The 17,153-nt window shown below is 40.3% G+C and overlaps 1 protein-coding gene and 1 pseudogene across 1 annotated transcript in view; both read left to right on the forward strand.

The window, feature by feature from the left end:
- LOC140245728 (uncharacterized) overlaps positions 1-17,153 on the forward strand; it is an 89,018-nt pseudogene that overhangs the window by 30,375 nt on the left and 41,490 nt on the right.
- Positions 1-17,153, forward strand: part of LOC140245709 (protein rolling stone-like) — a 73,823-nt gene that overhangs the window by 27,586 nt on the left and 29,084 nt on the right. Inside the window, exon 3 of the mRNA XM_072325246.1 lies at positions 13,840-14,065. Coding sequence (XP_072181347.1) covers positions 13,840-14,065 — 226 coding nt within the window. The remainder of the gene's footprint in view (positions 1-13,839; positions 14,066-17,153) is intronic.

Raw genomic sequence — 17,153 nt, forward strand, 5'->3', positions numbered from 1 at the left:
AAATTCCACTATCACAATTAGTCTTTATTCAGCCTCTGGCAGTATCTGTGTAAAGTCAAACGCCTGCCGATACTGTCGTTGGATCTCGACAGTGCTCTCCCTACTTTTGAAAAAACGAAATCATAATGAATACCTTCTGTTCTATCGTAAACATCGTGACAGGAAGCAAAGAAAATTAATTAGAGTATCCACTTGTGTTAATGGAGCCTTAAATAAATCTACTGTGAAACATATCGCCCCAATGATAAATGCTGCTGAACTCTTTACCAAAAATGATTTCTTTGTATCAAAAAGCGAACAATTTGTCAGACTATTTAATTAGTAGACAGTTGTATCAAAATGCGGAACTTTAGATAATTTATGCTTATTTATATCCCAAATTTAGTGATATGTGGAGCAAAAATTGAAAATGATTGCATGGAAACATGTGCTTCCTTTTTCCATGTGCATGCATTTAACACTTTACCGTGCATGAATCCAGACTAGCAGTGCCCAGGGCAATCCACATGAATTATTGATTAAGCATTCATGTGCCTGGGAGCTCGAGACTGACGCCTAGTCAACAGGTGGTTCAGGCATGTACATTGTTCAGGGCCATTGTCAGCACACACTCACATACACATTATTGGTTCCTGTGCAAGGTTCAATTTTTGTACAGAGGGTTAAAATTTGACCAAAATCTGAAACCTTACTTCAAAATCAATCTTAGATTTAATGAAAGTGATTTATGCTTTAACATTCATATCACCTCCAACCAAATTGTACATTTTTCAGCTATTATTTATATCAATGACAGTTTTATCGGATGAATAATTTTTGAACTATTAATGATAAAAAATGGGAAATGTTTTTTTTTAAACACCTAGTATAAGCAGTAAACACTTAAATAGCTTAGCAGTTTTCTCTTTTCCGCTGTTTTGATTAATTATCTTTTTTTTTAAATGACAAAGTGTGCATTGTTTTTTTGAATAATATTCGTGCTTTTTTATACTCTGTTCGGTGAACCATCATTCAATGAATGAAAGTCAAATTGACAACATGTACGGCTTTAAATATTTTTTTTTCTTTGGTGGAAGTAAGAATAAATCCGTTGAATCTAAAAAAAAAAAGTTTAATCTTGGCATCAATACATGTTCATTTAATGTCTTTTGGTCTATCTTCATTAGTTTTCAATTTACAGACTCTCTCTTATAATTGGATAATGATGGAAATGACGTTTATCCCAACTTTAGCCCAAGCTATAGTGAACTTATACGGAGTATCATTCCAGGAGTACACCAACCCCACTCCAGTGGACCATTTCTAGCTAACTCAAATGTATGCTGCAATTCATCAACATTTTGGACAAGTAGCCGGTTGTGAATTACATATATGCTATAATCTCCCCAACATTGGCTAACACTCACGCAACTCTTTGCCAAAGCGCTGGCCAACCGCATGTTTCTGACGTGACACCATACGCGCATGACGTTGGACTAATGTTGGACAAACGCAGCATTCAAAGTGGAAAATTGTTGATACAATGAGGGTCTGACATTTTACCAATGTTGGTCGAACATATGGTTTTCACTTTTTGAAAAATGTGGGCCCGACGGACAAAATGGCGTTGGGCCACCCTCACGTTTCTGACATTGTGCAAACATAAACGACCAACGTTGGACGAACGCAGCATTCAAACTGGAAAAGTATATAGTTGATGTAATGTTGGTCTGACATTGTACCAGCATTGGACCAAAGTCAGGCTTTCACTGTTGGGCCAACAACGTTGGTCCGATTGCCAAAATTACATCGGAACGACGTCATATTTCTAACATTGTGCCAACATACAAACATTCAAGTTGGAATAACATTGGACAAACGCAGGGTTCAAAGTGGAAATTTCGTTGATATGATGTATTTCACATTGTGTCAACGTCAGATCAACGTCAGATTTACTGTTGGACCAGTGGTGGCCCGACGACCAAAATGACGTTGAGCCAACGTCATATTCTGACGTTGTGCCAACACTATACACGCATGACGTTTTACCAACATTTGGCTAACGCAGCATTCAAAGTGGTAACATGGTTGGTATAATGTCGGTCTGACATTGATCCAATGTCGGTCCACCGTCAGACATTCACTTTTGTACCACTGGTGTCCCGACGACCAAAATGACGTTGAACCAACGTCATATTTCTGACGTTGTGCCAACATACACGCATGACGCATTCAAAGTAGAAAATGGTTGATATGACGTTGGTCTGACATTGTACCAGCATTGGACCAACGTCAGGCTTTCACTGTTTGGCCAATGTTGGCCCGATCGCTAAAAAGACGTCGGAACGACATAATATTTTGCACGTTATGCCAACATACACACTTTTAAGTTGGATTAACATTAGACAATTGCAGTGCTCAAATAAGTGAAAATATTGTTGATATGATGTTGATTTGACATTGTACCAACGCCAATCCAACGTCAGACTTTTACTGTTGGACCAGTGATAGCCCGACGACCAAAATGAGGTTGAGCCAACGTCATTCTCTGATGTTGTGGCAAAATTCACGCATGATGTTTGACCAACATCGGGCCAATGCAGCATTAAAATTGGTTACATGGTTGGTATAATGTCGGTCTGACATTGAACCAACGTCAGTCCAATGTCAGGCTTTCACTGTTGGGCCAATGTTGGTCCGAATGATGGCCAAAATGACGTCGGAGTGACGTCATATTTCTAACGTTGTGCCAACATACACATTTTCAAATTGGATTAACATTAGACAATGCAGTATTCAAAGTGAAAATATGGTTGATATGATGTTGATTTGACATTGAGCCAACGTCATTCCAACGTCAGACTATGACTGTTGGGCCAGTGGTAGAGCGACGACCAAAATTGACGTTGAGCCAACGCCATTTTATGATGTTGTGACAACATACACGCATGACGTTTGACCAACATCGGGCCAATGCAGCATTCGAATTGGTAACATGGTTGGTATAATGTCGATCTGACATTGTACCAACGTGAGTCCAATGTCAGGCTTTCACTGTTGGGCCAATGTTGGCCCGATGGGGAAAAATGACTTCGGAGTGACGTCATATTTCTAACGTTATACCAACATACACACTTTCAAATTGGATTAACATTGGACAAATGAAGTATTCAAAGTGGAAATATGGTTGATATGATGTTGGTTTGACATTGAGCCAACGTCATTCCAACGTCAGACTTTCACTGTTTGGCCAGTGGTAGCCCGACCACCAAAATGACGTTGGGCCAACGTCATTTTATGATGTTGTCACAACATACACGCATGACCTTTGACCAACATCGGGCCAATGCAGCATTCAAATTGGTAACATGGTTGGTATAATGTCGGTCTGACATTGATCCAACGTCAGTCCAATGTCAGGCTTTCACTGTTTGGGCCAATGTTGGCCCGATGGCCAAAATGACGTCGAAGCGACGTCATATTTCTAACGTTGTGCCAACATACACACTTTCAAATTGGATTAACATTGGACAAATGCAGTATTCAAAGTGGAAATATGGTTGATATGATGTTAATTTGACATTGAGCCAACGTCATTCCAACGTCAGACTTTAACTGTTGGGCAAGTGGTAGCCCGACGACCAAAATGACGTTTAGCCACTAATAAACGTCATTTTATGATGTTGTGACAGCCTACACGCATGACGTATGACCAACATCGGGCCAACGCAGCATTCAAGTTGGTAACATGGTTGGTATAATGTCAGTGTGACATTGAACCAACGTCAGTCCAAAGTCAGGCTTTCATTGTCGGGCCAATGTTGGTCCGGTGGCCAAAATGACGTCAGCGCGACGTCTAATGTCTTAATGTTGTGCCAACATGCACATTTGCAAATTGGATTAACATTAGAAAACCATAGCATTCCAAGTTGATATATGGTTGATATGATGTAGGTTTGACATTGTACCAATGTCAGACTTTCACTGTTTGGCCGATATTGGCCCAACGGTTCATTCAAGTTTGAAAAATGGTTGATATAACAATGGTCTTTCATTGTTCCAAAGTTAGTCAACCGTCAGGCTTTGCCTCTTGGGCCAATATTGGCCTAACCCAAGGCTGTGCCTGCCAACTGTAGCTTTCACTGCAGCCGTGCCAACCATTGCCAATATTAACCCAATGTGGGTAGCCGATCAAGATCCACCCTTCATCGGTGATAAAAGTAAGATGGTTACCCAATATTGTGCCAATGTTCCAAATGTAGCTTACCGATTGCGATCGTGGCGATAGTCGCCTACGTTGGCCCAATGTATGGCAAACTAATATCTACCTTAGACTAGTTACAAAAGTAAGACAATGGGCCAATGTTGTTCCAAGGTAAGCATGCTGACTGCGATCATGACCACAAATCGCCCATATTGGCCCAACGTAGGATAGCCAACCAATATTTATTGTGCATCAATGACCAAAGTGAGACGGCTGGTCCAACTTTGTGCCGACGTTATCTTACCGGCTGTGCGAAAACAAAAATTGCCAACGTTGGCCCAAGGTAGGTTTGCCAAATAATTTTCACCTTCCCTCGGGAACGAAAGTAAATCAATGGCCCAACCTTGTACCAACGTTAGCTTACCGACTGCCACCGTGCCAACTATTGCCAACGTTGCCCCAACGTAGGATTACCAACCAATATCCATCTTGCATCACCGACAAGGTGAGACGGTGGCCCAACGTTGCACCAACGTTAGTTTACAAATTGCAACCGTACCGACCATCGCCATCGTTGGCCCAACGAAGGATACCCATCTATATCCACCGACCGCAAGTGGCGACCATAAAGACATTGGCCCAACGTTGAGACAACGTCATCTCACCGACCAAGACCATGGCGACCATAAAGACATTGACCCAACGTTGAGCCAACGTCATCTCACCGGCCGCGACCGTGGCGACCATTGCTGACGTTGGCCCAACGAAGAATTGTTATCTGGGAATATTAGTCCAACGTCATGCGCATATGGTGACGTCAGAAACATGAGGTTGGCCAGCGCTCTGGCAAAGAGTTGCGTGAGTGTTAGCCAATGTTGGGGAGATTATAGTATATATGTGATTCACAACCGGGTACTTGTCCAAAATGTTGATGAATTGCAGCGTACATTTGAGTTAGGTAGAAATGGTCTCCTGGAGTGGGGTTGGTGTACTCCTGGAATGATACTCCGTATGAGTTCACTATAGTTTGGTCCAAAGTTGGGATAAACATCATTTCCATCATTATCCATCATAAGAGAGAGTCTGTACATTGAAAACTAATGAAGATAGACCAAAGACATTAAATGACAATGAATTGATGCCAAGATTAAACTTTTTTTTTAGATTCAACAGTTTTATTCTTACTTCCTCCAAAGGGAAAAAATATTTAAAGCCGCATATGTTGTCAATTTTACTTTCATTCATTGAATGATGGTTCACCGAACAGAGTATAAAAAGGCACGAATATAATTAGAAAAAAACAATGTACACTTTGTCATTTTAACAACAAGATAATTAATCATAACAACGGAGAAGAGAAAAGTGCTAAGCTATTTAAGTGTTTACTGCTTATATTATTGCAACATGTTCATGATATAAAGAAATTTTTCAATACACTGTATTGAGATTTTTTTTTTTTGCCAAGACATAATCATGGGAAAAGCTTTTGGGACAACGTTGGCCCAACGTTGGAATAACGACGTACAAAGATCATGAATATTAATGAGAGAATTTGTAATTCACATCTGGCGAAAATGTTAAGAAAACGTTAAATTTAAAAGTATTGATGCTGGGATTAAACTGTAAACTGCGTTAGAAATTGCCATCAAATTATTGCTGATTTATGCACAATTTCCACTAGCGTTTGTATAAAGTATTCCGGTATTTTGATGGAATTTTGACGAAAATGTAATGAAAGTGTCATCCAGTTAATAACCATGTCTTGAAACATTATCATCACGCAGGGGTTCAAAAAGAAAACCAAACACTCTTCTTTCAGCTAGGAAATAGGAATAGATATAGGTATAGGAATAGGTTATAGGATGTAGAAGCTTAGGAATAGGATACCCAGATAACAATTCTCCGTTGGGCCAACGTCAGAAATGGTCGCCACGGTCGCGATCGGTGAGATGACGTTGGCTCAACGTTGGGCCAATGTTTTTATGGTCGCCATGGTCGCGGTCGGTGAGATGACGTTGGCTCAACGTTGGGCCAATGTCTTTATGGTCGCCACTTGCGGTCGATGAATATAGTTGGGTATCCTACGTTGGGCCAACGTTGGCGATGGTCGGTACGGTCGCAGTTTTTTTTAAACTAACGTTGGCCGTCTCACCTTATTGGTGATGCAAGATGGATATTGGTTGGTAATCCTAAGTTGGGACAACGTTGGCAATGGTGGGCACGGTCGCAGTCGGTAATCTAACGTCGGTACAATGTTGGACCATTGTTTTACTTTCGTTCGCGAGGGAAGGTGGAAATTATTTTGCAATCCTGCGTTGGGCCAACGTTGGCAATTTTTGTTTTCGCACAGCTCTGCCCCCCCCCCCCCCCACGGAAGAAAGCAGTAACTGCATAGCTGCTGAGCTGAGATAAATGCGATTTTGTGCTTTTTGCAGATTCTTTAAAAACACAGAAACATTCAAAAATAATTTTGTGGTATGATTATGCACCATACCTAGTTGTCTAACAATACCTAGGAAAAAATTATGTTTCCGTTATTTTTTAAATGTTATTTAGGAAAATGTAGTTACTGCGGTGACTCACCCTTGATTCTGGGTAGTTTCCCCACGGAAAAAAAAAAGCAGTAACTGCAGACGGCCAGGAGTCTGCTGTTTTCCCCATGGAAAAAAAGCAGTAACTGCACATGTCACATGACCGTAGGAGGAGAATTGTTACCACCACCAGCTTATAAAGTTCTTCTACTTTCTGGTTAGTCTAGATCTATAAGATCTAAGACCTAACGTTAGTCCTAGACTAGGTCTTGTCGATTGAATGGCATTCTGTGTAACAATAAGGTAATTGAAGTTGAACTTTGAAGTGCCCGGCCTGGCCCCTAACACATGACCCTGGACTAACGTTAGACAATAAAGTATCAAGTCTCTTCGTCTTACAGTTAGATCCTAGTCGAACTCTGACGTTACACGTAAGCTAGACTACAGATCTATGCCCAATGTTAGTGCCAGACCTAGATCTAACGTTGGATTAGGCCTAGAAAATACTGACATTTTGTCTAAAAACAGTTAACACTACTCTGTAACGTTAGATCTGATATGGTTGGGTGTTCATAATACCGGCCACCTAATGTCTTTCTATCAATAGAAACGTGAAAAATCTCACAATTTGCCTGAAATTTTACTCACGTGTGGAGAAAATACTCCGGATTCACAAGCGCGCACTGAAAATGCGATCTGAGGTACACGCTCTAGATGGCGGCTTCGAACGCGTGGCCGTGGGGTGTCATTTTTTCCGCACTCAGTTGCCCTGTTCATTTCAACCGACCACCCTGGCAACACGTGTAAAGGGCGCTTAAATGCGTTTTTTCGACAGGCCGCTGTTTTTTTCCAGCCGTCATTTTTTCCCCAATAATATTTGAATATATTTTGAATCCTTCGATATTACTTTTGAAGGACTGTTTCATGAATTTGAATTGATTTTCATTGGGAAACTTTTCATCGTAATTGAAATAAATTAGATGAGTCGGTTTGTTTTTTCACATTCATTTCTCGTTTCTGCTTCAACTGGTACGATCGTAGCGGGCGACAAAAAAATTATGTCATGTGTATGTGTAACGTGTGTGCACGATCGTACAAGCGGCGGTGACAATTTTGCGGTCAAAATCGTCAAATTCATTACGGAAGGATACTCTACATCTAACAACGAGTCAGCAAAGGTAGGCCTAGTTATATGTAGTTACACGATAATCTTATTCGATTTTGCTAAATTTCGTTAATTTAGAGGGAATGCTCATTTGTTTTCGCCTCATTTTACTCGGTAGCGTAGCCCAGTGAAGAATCGAACACCGTTGCGCGTAGTCACATGCGTACATATTCTTTCTGTACGCGCAATGCCATTATAGTGCGCGGTCGGTTGATATGGACCTGGTCGGTGTGTTGAACGCCTACCATACGCGGTAGACCTAACTTTAGGGCCTACATCTAACGCTAGACTAACGTTAGTGTATTAATACTAGTGCTCATCTCCCTTCAATATATTTTCAGCTCACCTAGATTTTCTCGTTCTGGCCAAAGCCATGGCTACCATGACTTTTCCTCTACAATTCATGATAGATTTGCAGGGCATGCAGGCATGCCTGGACCGCAGAAATTGTGTGACTGCATGGTTATCACTGGCATGATCACTAGCTCAGACTGTACCAGACCTGCAAACATGTACTGTGCAAGTGATGACTGTGATGTGATGCAGCTAGACTAGTACTGTATGCTGCAGAATTTATGCGCATGCAGCTAGCTGCACGCGTATTCTGCACTCTGAGCGCGCTGAGTCTGCCAGGTTTGCTAGTCTCCAGGGGCCCGTTGCATAAAAGTTACAATTATGGGAACTTTGCCATTCAATGGTAACTACCATGCCAACAATACTCAACAGCAAATCAAAATCAAGAATTCCACGGAAGTTACCATTGGATGGCAAAGTTACCATAATTGTAACTTTTATGCAACAAGCCCCAGAAAGAAACTTTTTCTACAACTTGTCATATGATTCTTTGCGGGCAGAGTCAAGTTACTGGTGAAACAATCTTTTTATATCTACTCCCCTAAATTATGGAAGAAACTGCTGTTTATATTGTTTTTTAAAAAAATAGTAGAAAAAAATAAACGGTATTTAAGGGAAAAAATATACAGGAAGGACTATACAGAGTCTGAATGATTAGACTAAATTGTTAGTTACTGCTTTCTTCCGTGGGGAAACTTGCAAAGTTGAATCAACTAGATGCAGTTACTGCTTTTTGCAAAAGTGAAAAATTGAATTTTTGGTCACTTTCATTTTTTTTTTCTGCAAAACTGACCTATTAACATTGAAGAGCATTGGGTAAACTATTCATTTTTGCAAAAAAAAAAGCAAACATTCATAAAAATGTCAGTTACTGCTTTTTTTCCGTGGGGGCAGAGCTGGTGAGATAACGTCGGCACAATGTTGGACCATCCGTCTCACTTTTGTCATTAATGCCAAATGGATATTGGTTGGCTATCCTACGTTGGGTCAACATTGGCGATGGTCGGCATGGTCGCAGTCGGTATGCTTACGTTGGAACAACATTAGCCCATTGTCTTACTTTTGCAACTAATCTAAGGCATCGGGCCAACATTTGCCCAACAGGGAAATCCTTTTGGTCAAACGTCATGCGTGTATGTTGGCACAACATGAGAATATGACGTTGGCTAAACGTCATTTTAGCCGTCAGACCACCACTGGTCGAACAGTGAAAGGCTGACGTTGGGGTGACGTTGGTTCAATGTCAAACAAACATCATATCTACTAAAAGGGCAGCATTTGTCCAATGTTTATCCAACTTACAAGTGTGTATGTTGCACAAAAGTAAGAAATTTGACGTCGCGCTGACGTCACTTTTGCCACCGGGCCAATATTGGCCCAACAATGAAAGCCTGACGTTGGACCGACGTTGGTTCAATGTCAGACCGACATTATACCAACCATGTTACCAATTTGAATGCTGCGTTGGCCCAATGTAGGTAAAATGTCATGCGTGTATGTTGGCAAAACATCAGAATGTGACATTGGCTCAACGTCGTTTTTGTCGTCGGGCCAACACTGGTCAAACAGTGAAAGGCGGATGTTGGCACAATGTCAAATTAACATTACATCAATCATATTTCCACTCTGAATACTGCATTTGTCTAATGTTAATCCAACTTGAAAATGTGTATGTTGGCTCAACATTCGAAATATGACATCGCTTTGACGTCATTTTTGCCATCAGGCCAACATTAGCACAACAGAAAAGCTTGACGGTGGAACAACGTTGGTTCAATGCCAGACCGACATAATACCAACCATGTTACCACTTTGAATGCTACGTTGGTCTAATGTTGGTAAAACGTCATGGGTGTATGTTGACACATCGTCAGAATGTGGTTGATGAATTTTAGCATACAGTTGAGTTAGCTAGAAATGGCCTACTGGATTGTGGTTGGTATACTATTGGACTGGTAGTACATATAAGTTCACTACAATAGCTTGGTCTGAAATTGGGATAAACGTCATTTCCATTACTGTATTATCCATCATAAGAGAGTCTGTAAATTGAAAACTAGTGAAGATAGACAAAAGACATTACATGAAAATATATTGATGCCAAGATTAAACTTTGTTTTAGATTAACAGTTTCATTCGTATTTCCACCAAAGGAAATAAAATGATTTAAAGCCGTGCATGTTGTCAATCTGACTTTCATTCATTGAATGATGGTTCACCGAACAGAATATAAAAATGACACGAATTATATTTACAAAAATTTACACTTTGTCATGGCAGCAAAAACAGATAATTTATCCTAACAACAGATAAGAGAAACTTTAAACTGTTAAACTATTTAAGTGTTTATTGCTTATATTATTGCAACATATTCATGATATAAAGACGTTTTTGAATACACTGTATTTGGATTTTTTTTTTTTTACCAAGTCATAATCGTGTGAAAAAGCAGTTGAGACAACGTTGGCCCATCGTTGGAATAACGACATACCAAGATTATGAATATTAATGAGAGAATTTGCAATTCAAATATGGCACAATTTTTTTTTAAGTTAAATTTAAAAGTATTGATGCTTGGATTAAACTGTAAACTGTGTTAGAATTTGTCATCAAATTATTGCTGATTTATTCACAATTTCCACTACCGTTTCAAAAATTATTCCGATGTTTTGATGGAATTTTGATGAAAATGTAATGAAAGTGTCATCCAGTTAGTAACCATGTCTTGAAACAGTATCATCACAAGGGGGTTCATAAAGAAAATCAAATGCTTTTCTTTCAGCTAGGTATAGGAATAGTTCTCGGTCTAGGTATAGGAATAGGTATAGGATGTATAGAAGCTTAGGAATAGGGTAGATTGTAGGAATTATAGGAATAGACTCTAATTCACGTGGCTTCTGCCCAGAAACAAGACTACGATGGCCTAACGTCAGAAACATGACGTTGGCCTAAAAAGCTTTTTTGGTCATCGGACCAACGTTGGCTCAACAGTAAAAGGATGACGTTGGAACAACGTTGGCACATCGTTTGCACAACGATGAAAAGTGAATGATAAACAGTTGGAATGTTGTCGGCATAACAATGGGATACTGTCATAGTATGGTGGGAAACTGGTTGGTACAATATTGCTTTAACGTTGGGATAACGTCATTCCACAGTGGGAAAAGTGATGATTAATACAACGTTGGTCTAAGGTTGGGATAACACCATAACACCTTTGAAAAGTGGTGGGTATAACGCAGATATAATATCAACATATGGTGGATCAACGGTGGGATAACGTCATTACAAGGTGGAATAGTGGTCGATGCAGCGTTGATCCAATGGTAGGATAGCGTCGTAACAGAGTCGAAAAGTGGTTGGTTTAATGTTGGGATAACGTCATTGCAAAGTCGAAAAGGAAATGGTTTAACTGTGTGATAATGTCATACTACAGTGGAAAAGTGGTTGGTATAATGTTTACCTTAACGTTAAAACAGGGTGGAAAAGCGCCTGATATAAATTACGTCAGTCGTTAAGTATTACGTCAAGATTTCACTGTTGGGCCAATGTTAGCCCGACGGCCAAATTGACGCTGGATCAACGTCATGTTTCTGACGTTGCGCCAACACACATGTAGTTGGGCTAACGTTGGGCAAGTGCATCATGCAATGTGGAGGAATTGTGGTATAACGTTGGTCTGACATTGTACCAACGTCGGCCCAACATAAGGCTTTTACCGTTGGACCAACGTTGGCCCGATGGCCAAAATGACGTCGGAGCGACGTCACGTTTCTGTTGTTGGCCCGACGTACATGTATGCCGTTGGACCAACGTTGGGCCAACGCAGCATTGCTATCTGGGTAGATTGTAGGAATTAAAGGAATAGACTTTAATTCAGGCGGCTTCTGCCCAGAAATAAGACTAAGATGGCCTAAGGTCAGAAACATGACGTTGGCCTAAAAAACATTTTTGGTCAACGCACCAACGTTGGCTCAACAGTAAAAGGACGCCGTTGAAATAACGTTGGTTCATCGTTGGCACAACGGTGAAAAGTGCATTACAAACTGTTGTTCCAGAGTTGGGACAACGCCATAATAAGGTCGGAGGGGAATTGAACTTGGTTGGAACAATGTCGGTGTAACGGTGGGATAACGTCATTATCAATGTGAAATAGTAGTCGATGCATCCGCTGAGATAGCGTCATAACAAAGTGGAAGAGTCGTTGGTTTTATGTTGGGATAATGTCATTACAAAGTCGAAAAGGGAATGGTTTAACTGTGTGATAATGTCATATTACAGTGGAAAAGTGGTTGGTATAACGTATATAACGTTATATCAGGGTGGAAAAGTGCTTGATATAACTTTGGTATTACGTCAAGATTTCACTGTTGGGCCAATGTTAGCCCGACGGCCAGAATGACGTTGGATCAACGTCATGTTTCTGACGTTCTGCCAACATACACACAAGTAGTTGGGCCAACGTTGGGTCAGTGCATCATGCAGAGTGGAAGAATGGTTGGTATAAAGTTGGTCTGACATTGTACCAACGTCGGCCCAACATAAGGCTTTACCGTTGGACCAACGTTGGCCCGATGGCCAAAATGACGTCGGAGCGACGTCACATCTCTGTTGTTGGCCCGACGTACGTGTATGCCGTTGGACCAACGTTGGGCCAAAGCAGCATTGCTATCTGGGGCGTACACCTGATCACGGCTATCGCGAATCTTGAGCTGATTACGGTAGGTTTTGTGCTTTTCAGTGCTTTTCAAACGTCGTATTTCCGTAAATTTATGGGTGAAAAATGATTTCCAATCAATTACAGCTCTTTGACGTAGTTATAATCCTTCATGAGTATGTAAGATTACCTCAGCTATACGCAATTCCCCCACAATGATCGATTTGTTGTGTCAATAATAACAGCAAATTGTGGCTGTACGAACAGCTGATCACGGCGATCGTGAATCTTGAGCTGACGATAGGTTTTGTGCTTTTAAAACTTTGTTTTTCCGTAAATTTATTGGTGTAAGAAATGGTTCCAATGAACACAAACAAACAATTTCATGACGTGAATATATAGTTTTGGCGGACGATTTATTCTAGATTGACAACAAATTACGCACCAATTTCCTGAAAAGTGCACACACTTTGCCTATAGATACGTAAATCCCACTGGGTTGCATACACATTTGGTGACGTCGCAGATTTGGCACTTTTCGTATAGCCGCATCTAGTGCTCAAATTGGGTAAAAAATAGAGATTCTTATATTCAAAGCAGAGACAACTTTATTGCATGATTTATGTCAGAAATTAATCGAAATAACATTATATGATGGAAAAAAATCAATTTATATGATATTATTTCCTATAAATTTCTTCTTTAAATAAAAACAACTATGAATGAGCTAAATTTGTATATATTGTCAGATTTTAGCCTATGGCATGTGATATGGTACACTGTGTTATCATTTTCCAAACCCCTCTTTTGTTTGACTTTTGTTGGATTTCACAGTCCAGAATCTATTTGAACTTTCGCTGTCAACCGTTCAATGCAAGACTTTCAAACAAACACTTCCTTTGAAAAAATAATGTTTAAGTGGTCAAAACTGTTCATTTTTTCTTTTCAGCCAAGAATACCTTTCTGGGTGTATGCCCTCTATCGGTTGGAAGTCGCCGCCTATTTCTTCGTGTGTTGGATAACGTATACCATAGTCGGCGAGAAAAACCTGGGCCCGAGGTTCTTTGTATTTCTTCCTTTCTGGACGTTTACTGCCGCCACATGTTATGTCTGCTGCGCCTTCTTTAATGCTGTGATGGACTTCGTGAAGAGCAGAAGATACGATACATTTGAAGGTATTCATAATTGTATGATTAGAGTCGGAAAGGGAGGGGGTGGAGAAAAGCTGACATGAAAGGCAACGAGAGGGTCTGTAAGAGGCCAAGGGCCTACCACCCTACTACCCTTCTCACTGGGTTCTCAGTATTCTTTACTTCTTCCTTCAAAACCATAAAAATGGGTTGTGATCACGTTAAAATGTGTAACTTTGACGTTTAGTTTTTTTCATTAACAGTTTACAATACGCCGATCTCGAGATCGGGTTGTTTGCCGCTTCCTGATCAACGGACAGGCGTCTTATCCACGATCACAAGACCACCAAGCTCCGCCTGACAACCAAAATTATGATACTGCATAAGGTGCCCTTAATAATTACTAAATTTGATAAAATTCTTACGTCGATTTGTTTTTATTGCAACGATTGATAAATTGCCGTACACAAAACGATTATGCCCACCAATGTAAAATTTTACATCTTTTGTCACGGCTACTATACTAAAATACTGATCAATTTGTCAATCAGTTGCAATAAAAGCGACTCGACGCAAGAACGTCTACAGGCAGTCAATAACTGTGTAAGTAATAAATTGAATGAGAATTTATATGTTTGATGTTTAATTCTATTATTTGATTAATAGGAATGTAAGTTAATATGAGATCGCACTCGTACGCATGCGCAGTCAGTAGTAGTCGCGCAGATAAATCTCTACCTGTTGAAGTTGATCTTTATTAACCAATCACGTGTCTTACATGATACCACATTCTGGTGTGAGAATTGACTATTCTGACCCAACTGGGTATAATGGGATTTGCCTGTACCAATGATAACCACTGTCACAACGAGAAGTATTACTAAAGGTGATTGATACCCCCGCTCCCGCAGCCAAGATTCCTATAGAATTGAACCTGGGTTTGATAAAAGGTTATGTGTGTGTGTGTGTGTCTGTCTGTCTGTCTGTCTGTTTGTCTGTCTGTCTGAGTTCATACATGCATGTACTAGCTGTAATAGCTCGAATTATATCAGATAAAACTGTCATTCATATGAGTAATAGCTGAATAGTCTACAATTTAGTTGGAGGTGATTTGAATTTAAAAAATAGGTCAGTTTCATGAAATCCATGATTAATTTCAAAGTTTGGTTCCAGATTTTGGTCAATTTTTCACCCTCTGTACAAAACCTGAATTTTACACATGGACTAATGCTGTGTATGTGAGTGTGTACTACTTGCAATGACCCGAAACAATGGACCTGGATACCACCTGTTTAGAGCTCCGCTCCAAGGCACATGAATATTTATTCATGATAGATTGCCTGGGCACTACTAGTCTGAATTCCGAGCAAAGGGAGAATGCATGCACATGAAAATTTGCTTGCATACACCACATTTCAGAATGAATAAAGACTACTAGTAGCTGTAATTGTGGAATTTCTCATGAATAAATAATGGAGCATTCAAATCTTGGTCAATTTCCAGGACCATCGTCTGGGTGTCAACTACACACTCCCGTACACACCAATTGACTTCTGTACAAAGTTAAAGTTTGGCATAGAGGGTTGAAAATAGAGCAAAAGTTGAAACCTAACGGAAAAATTAATGTTTAATTTAATGAAACTGAATTATGCCGTCATTTTGAAATTGCCTTCAACAAAATTGTACACTATTCAGCTATTGCTCATATCAATACAAATGTTATCTGATATGTAGTTTTTGAAATACTAATGATCAAAAGTGGGAAATGTGTAGGAAAAGGAAAGTACCTTGTGAGTACCTTGTGAGTTTGACTGCTTCACAATTTTGGATGTAGTTCGCTCCACAAGATTTCAAGAAAATATGCAGTTACAATGGTATCACGTTCTCAGGTACAAACACAATGAGTGTCCTGCATAACTACACTTATAAATCATTATAGACTCTAGATTCCGAATTTGAAATAAATTGCTGTAACACTTAGGAAGTAGTTCGCTCCACAAGGTTTTAGGGATATTATGGTTTCCATGGCAACGCTTGGCATCTCCGACAAACACAAACACACACAAAAAAAAACATGTCTTGCACATTTATACCTTGCAGTGCCTTAATGTCATTATTTACATCAAATTTAAGTTCAATTGCTTCAGCATTGTGGAAGTAGTTCACTCCACAAGATTTTGAAGAGAATATGCCGTTACCATGGCAACGCCTTGCCAGATACAAACACAAAGTGTACCTTCCATAGCTACACTTATAGATCATTATACATACCAACTTTGAGATAAATTGCTCAAATACTATGGAAGAAGTTCACTCCATATGGTTTTAAGAAAATTGTGGTTACCATGGTAACGCTTTCTCCAACAAACACACACACACACACACAAACATGCACATCTTGTACATCTGCACCTTAACGTCATCGTATAACCCAAGTTTCACAAAATTGCTTCAAAACTGTAGAAGGCGTTCGCGACGCAAGGTTTGCAACGGACCACCCGACCGCCAGACCTACTGCCCTACCGCCCGAAAAACCGACCGACCAACCACACGCTGATTCCTATATCCCCTTATACACTTCGTGTATAAGGGGTGTTGCGACACGGATTGTCGCCCCTACACGGATTGTCGCCTCCTGCTCGGGGCGACAATCCGTGACGGGCGTTGGCGGCACGGATTGTCGCCCCCGTCACGGATTGTCGCCTGGCGACAATCCGTGACGAGGGCTGGCGGCACGGATTGTCGCCCGCCCTCGAAGCACATTTTGCTGGGTAATATCGTTCTGGACATAATCATTGAAATACTAACACATAACTTACATGGCTACATCCATGCAAACATGCCATGTAAAAAGTCATGGTGAGGTTTCAAGGAAGTGTGTATGTGCGCGTGCACATGATAATTTAGTGTCCGTTTGTGTGTGTGTGTGTGTGTGTGTGTGTGTGTGTGTGTGTGTGTGTGTGATGGAAGAATGTGTTTATTATGTCAGTTTTTTCGCGTATGTGTTTTTTAGCTGCGCGTGGGGAGGGATACCTAGTAAGCTGTTGCTGGCATGAACGTTGATATTGATTTTATCAGCAGCTTTGAATTTGATGAGTTTGTTTGGCAGATTTGTATATGAATTCGGAGTGGA

This window comes from Diadema setosum, unplaced genomic scaffold (assembly GCF_964275005.1).
Source record: "Diadema setosum unplaced genomic scaffold, eeDiaSeto1 scaffold_24, whole genome shotgun sequence".
In the NCBI taxonomy this organism is placed as follows: domain Eukaryota; kingdom Metazoa; phylum Echinodermata; class Echinoidea; order Diadematoida; family Diadematidae; genus Diadema; species Diadema setosum.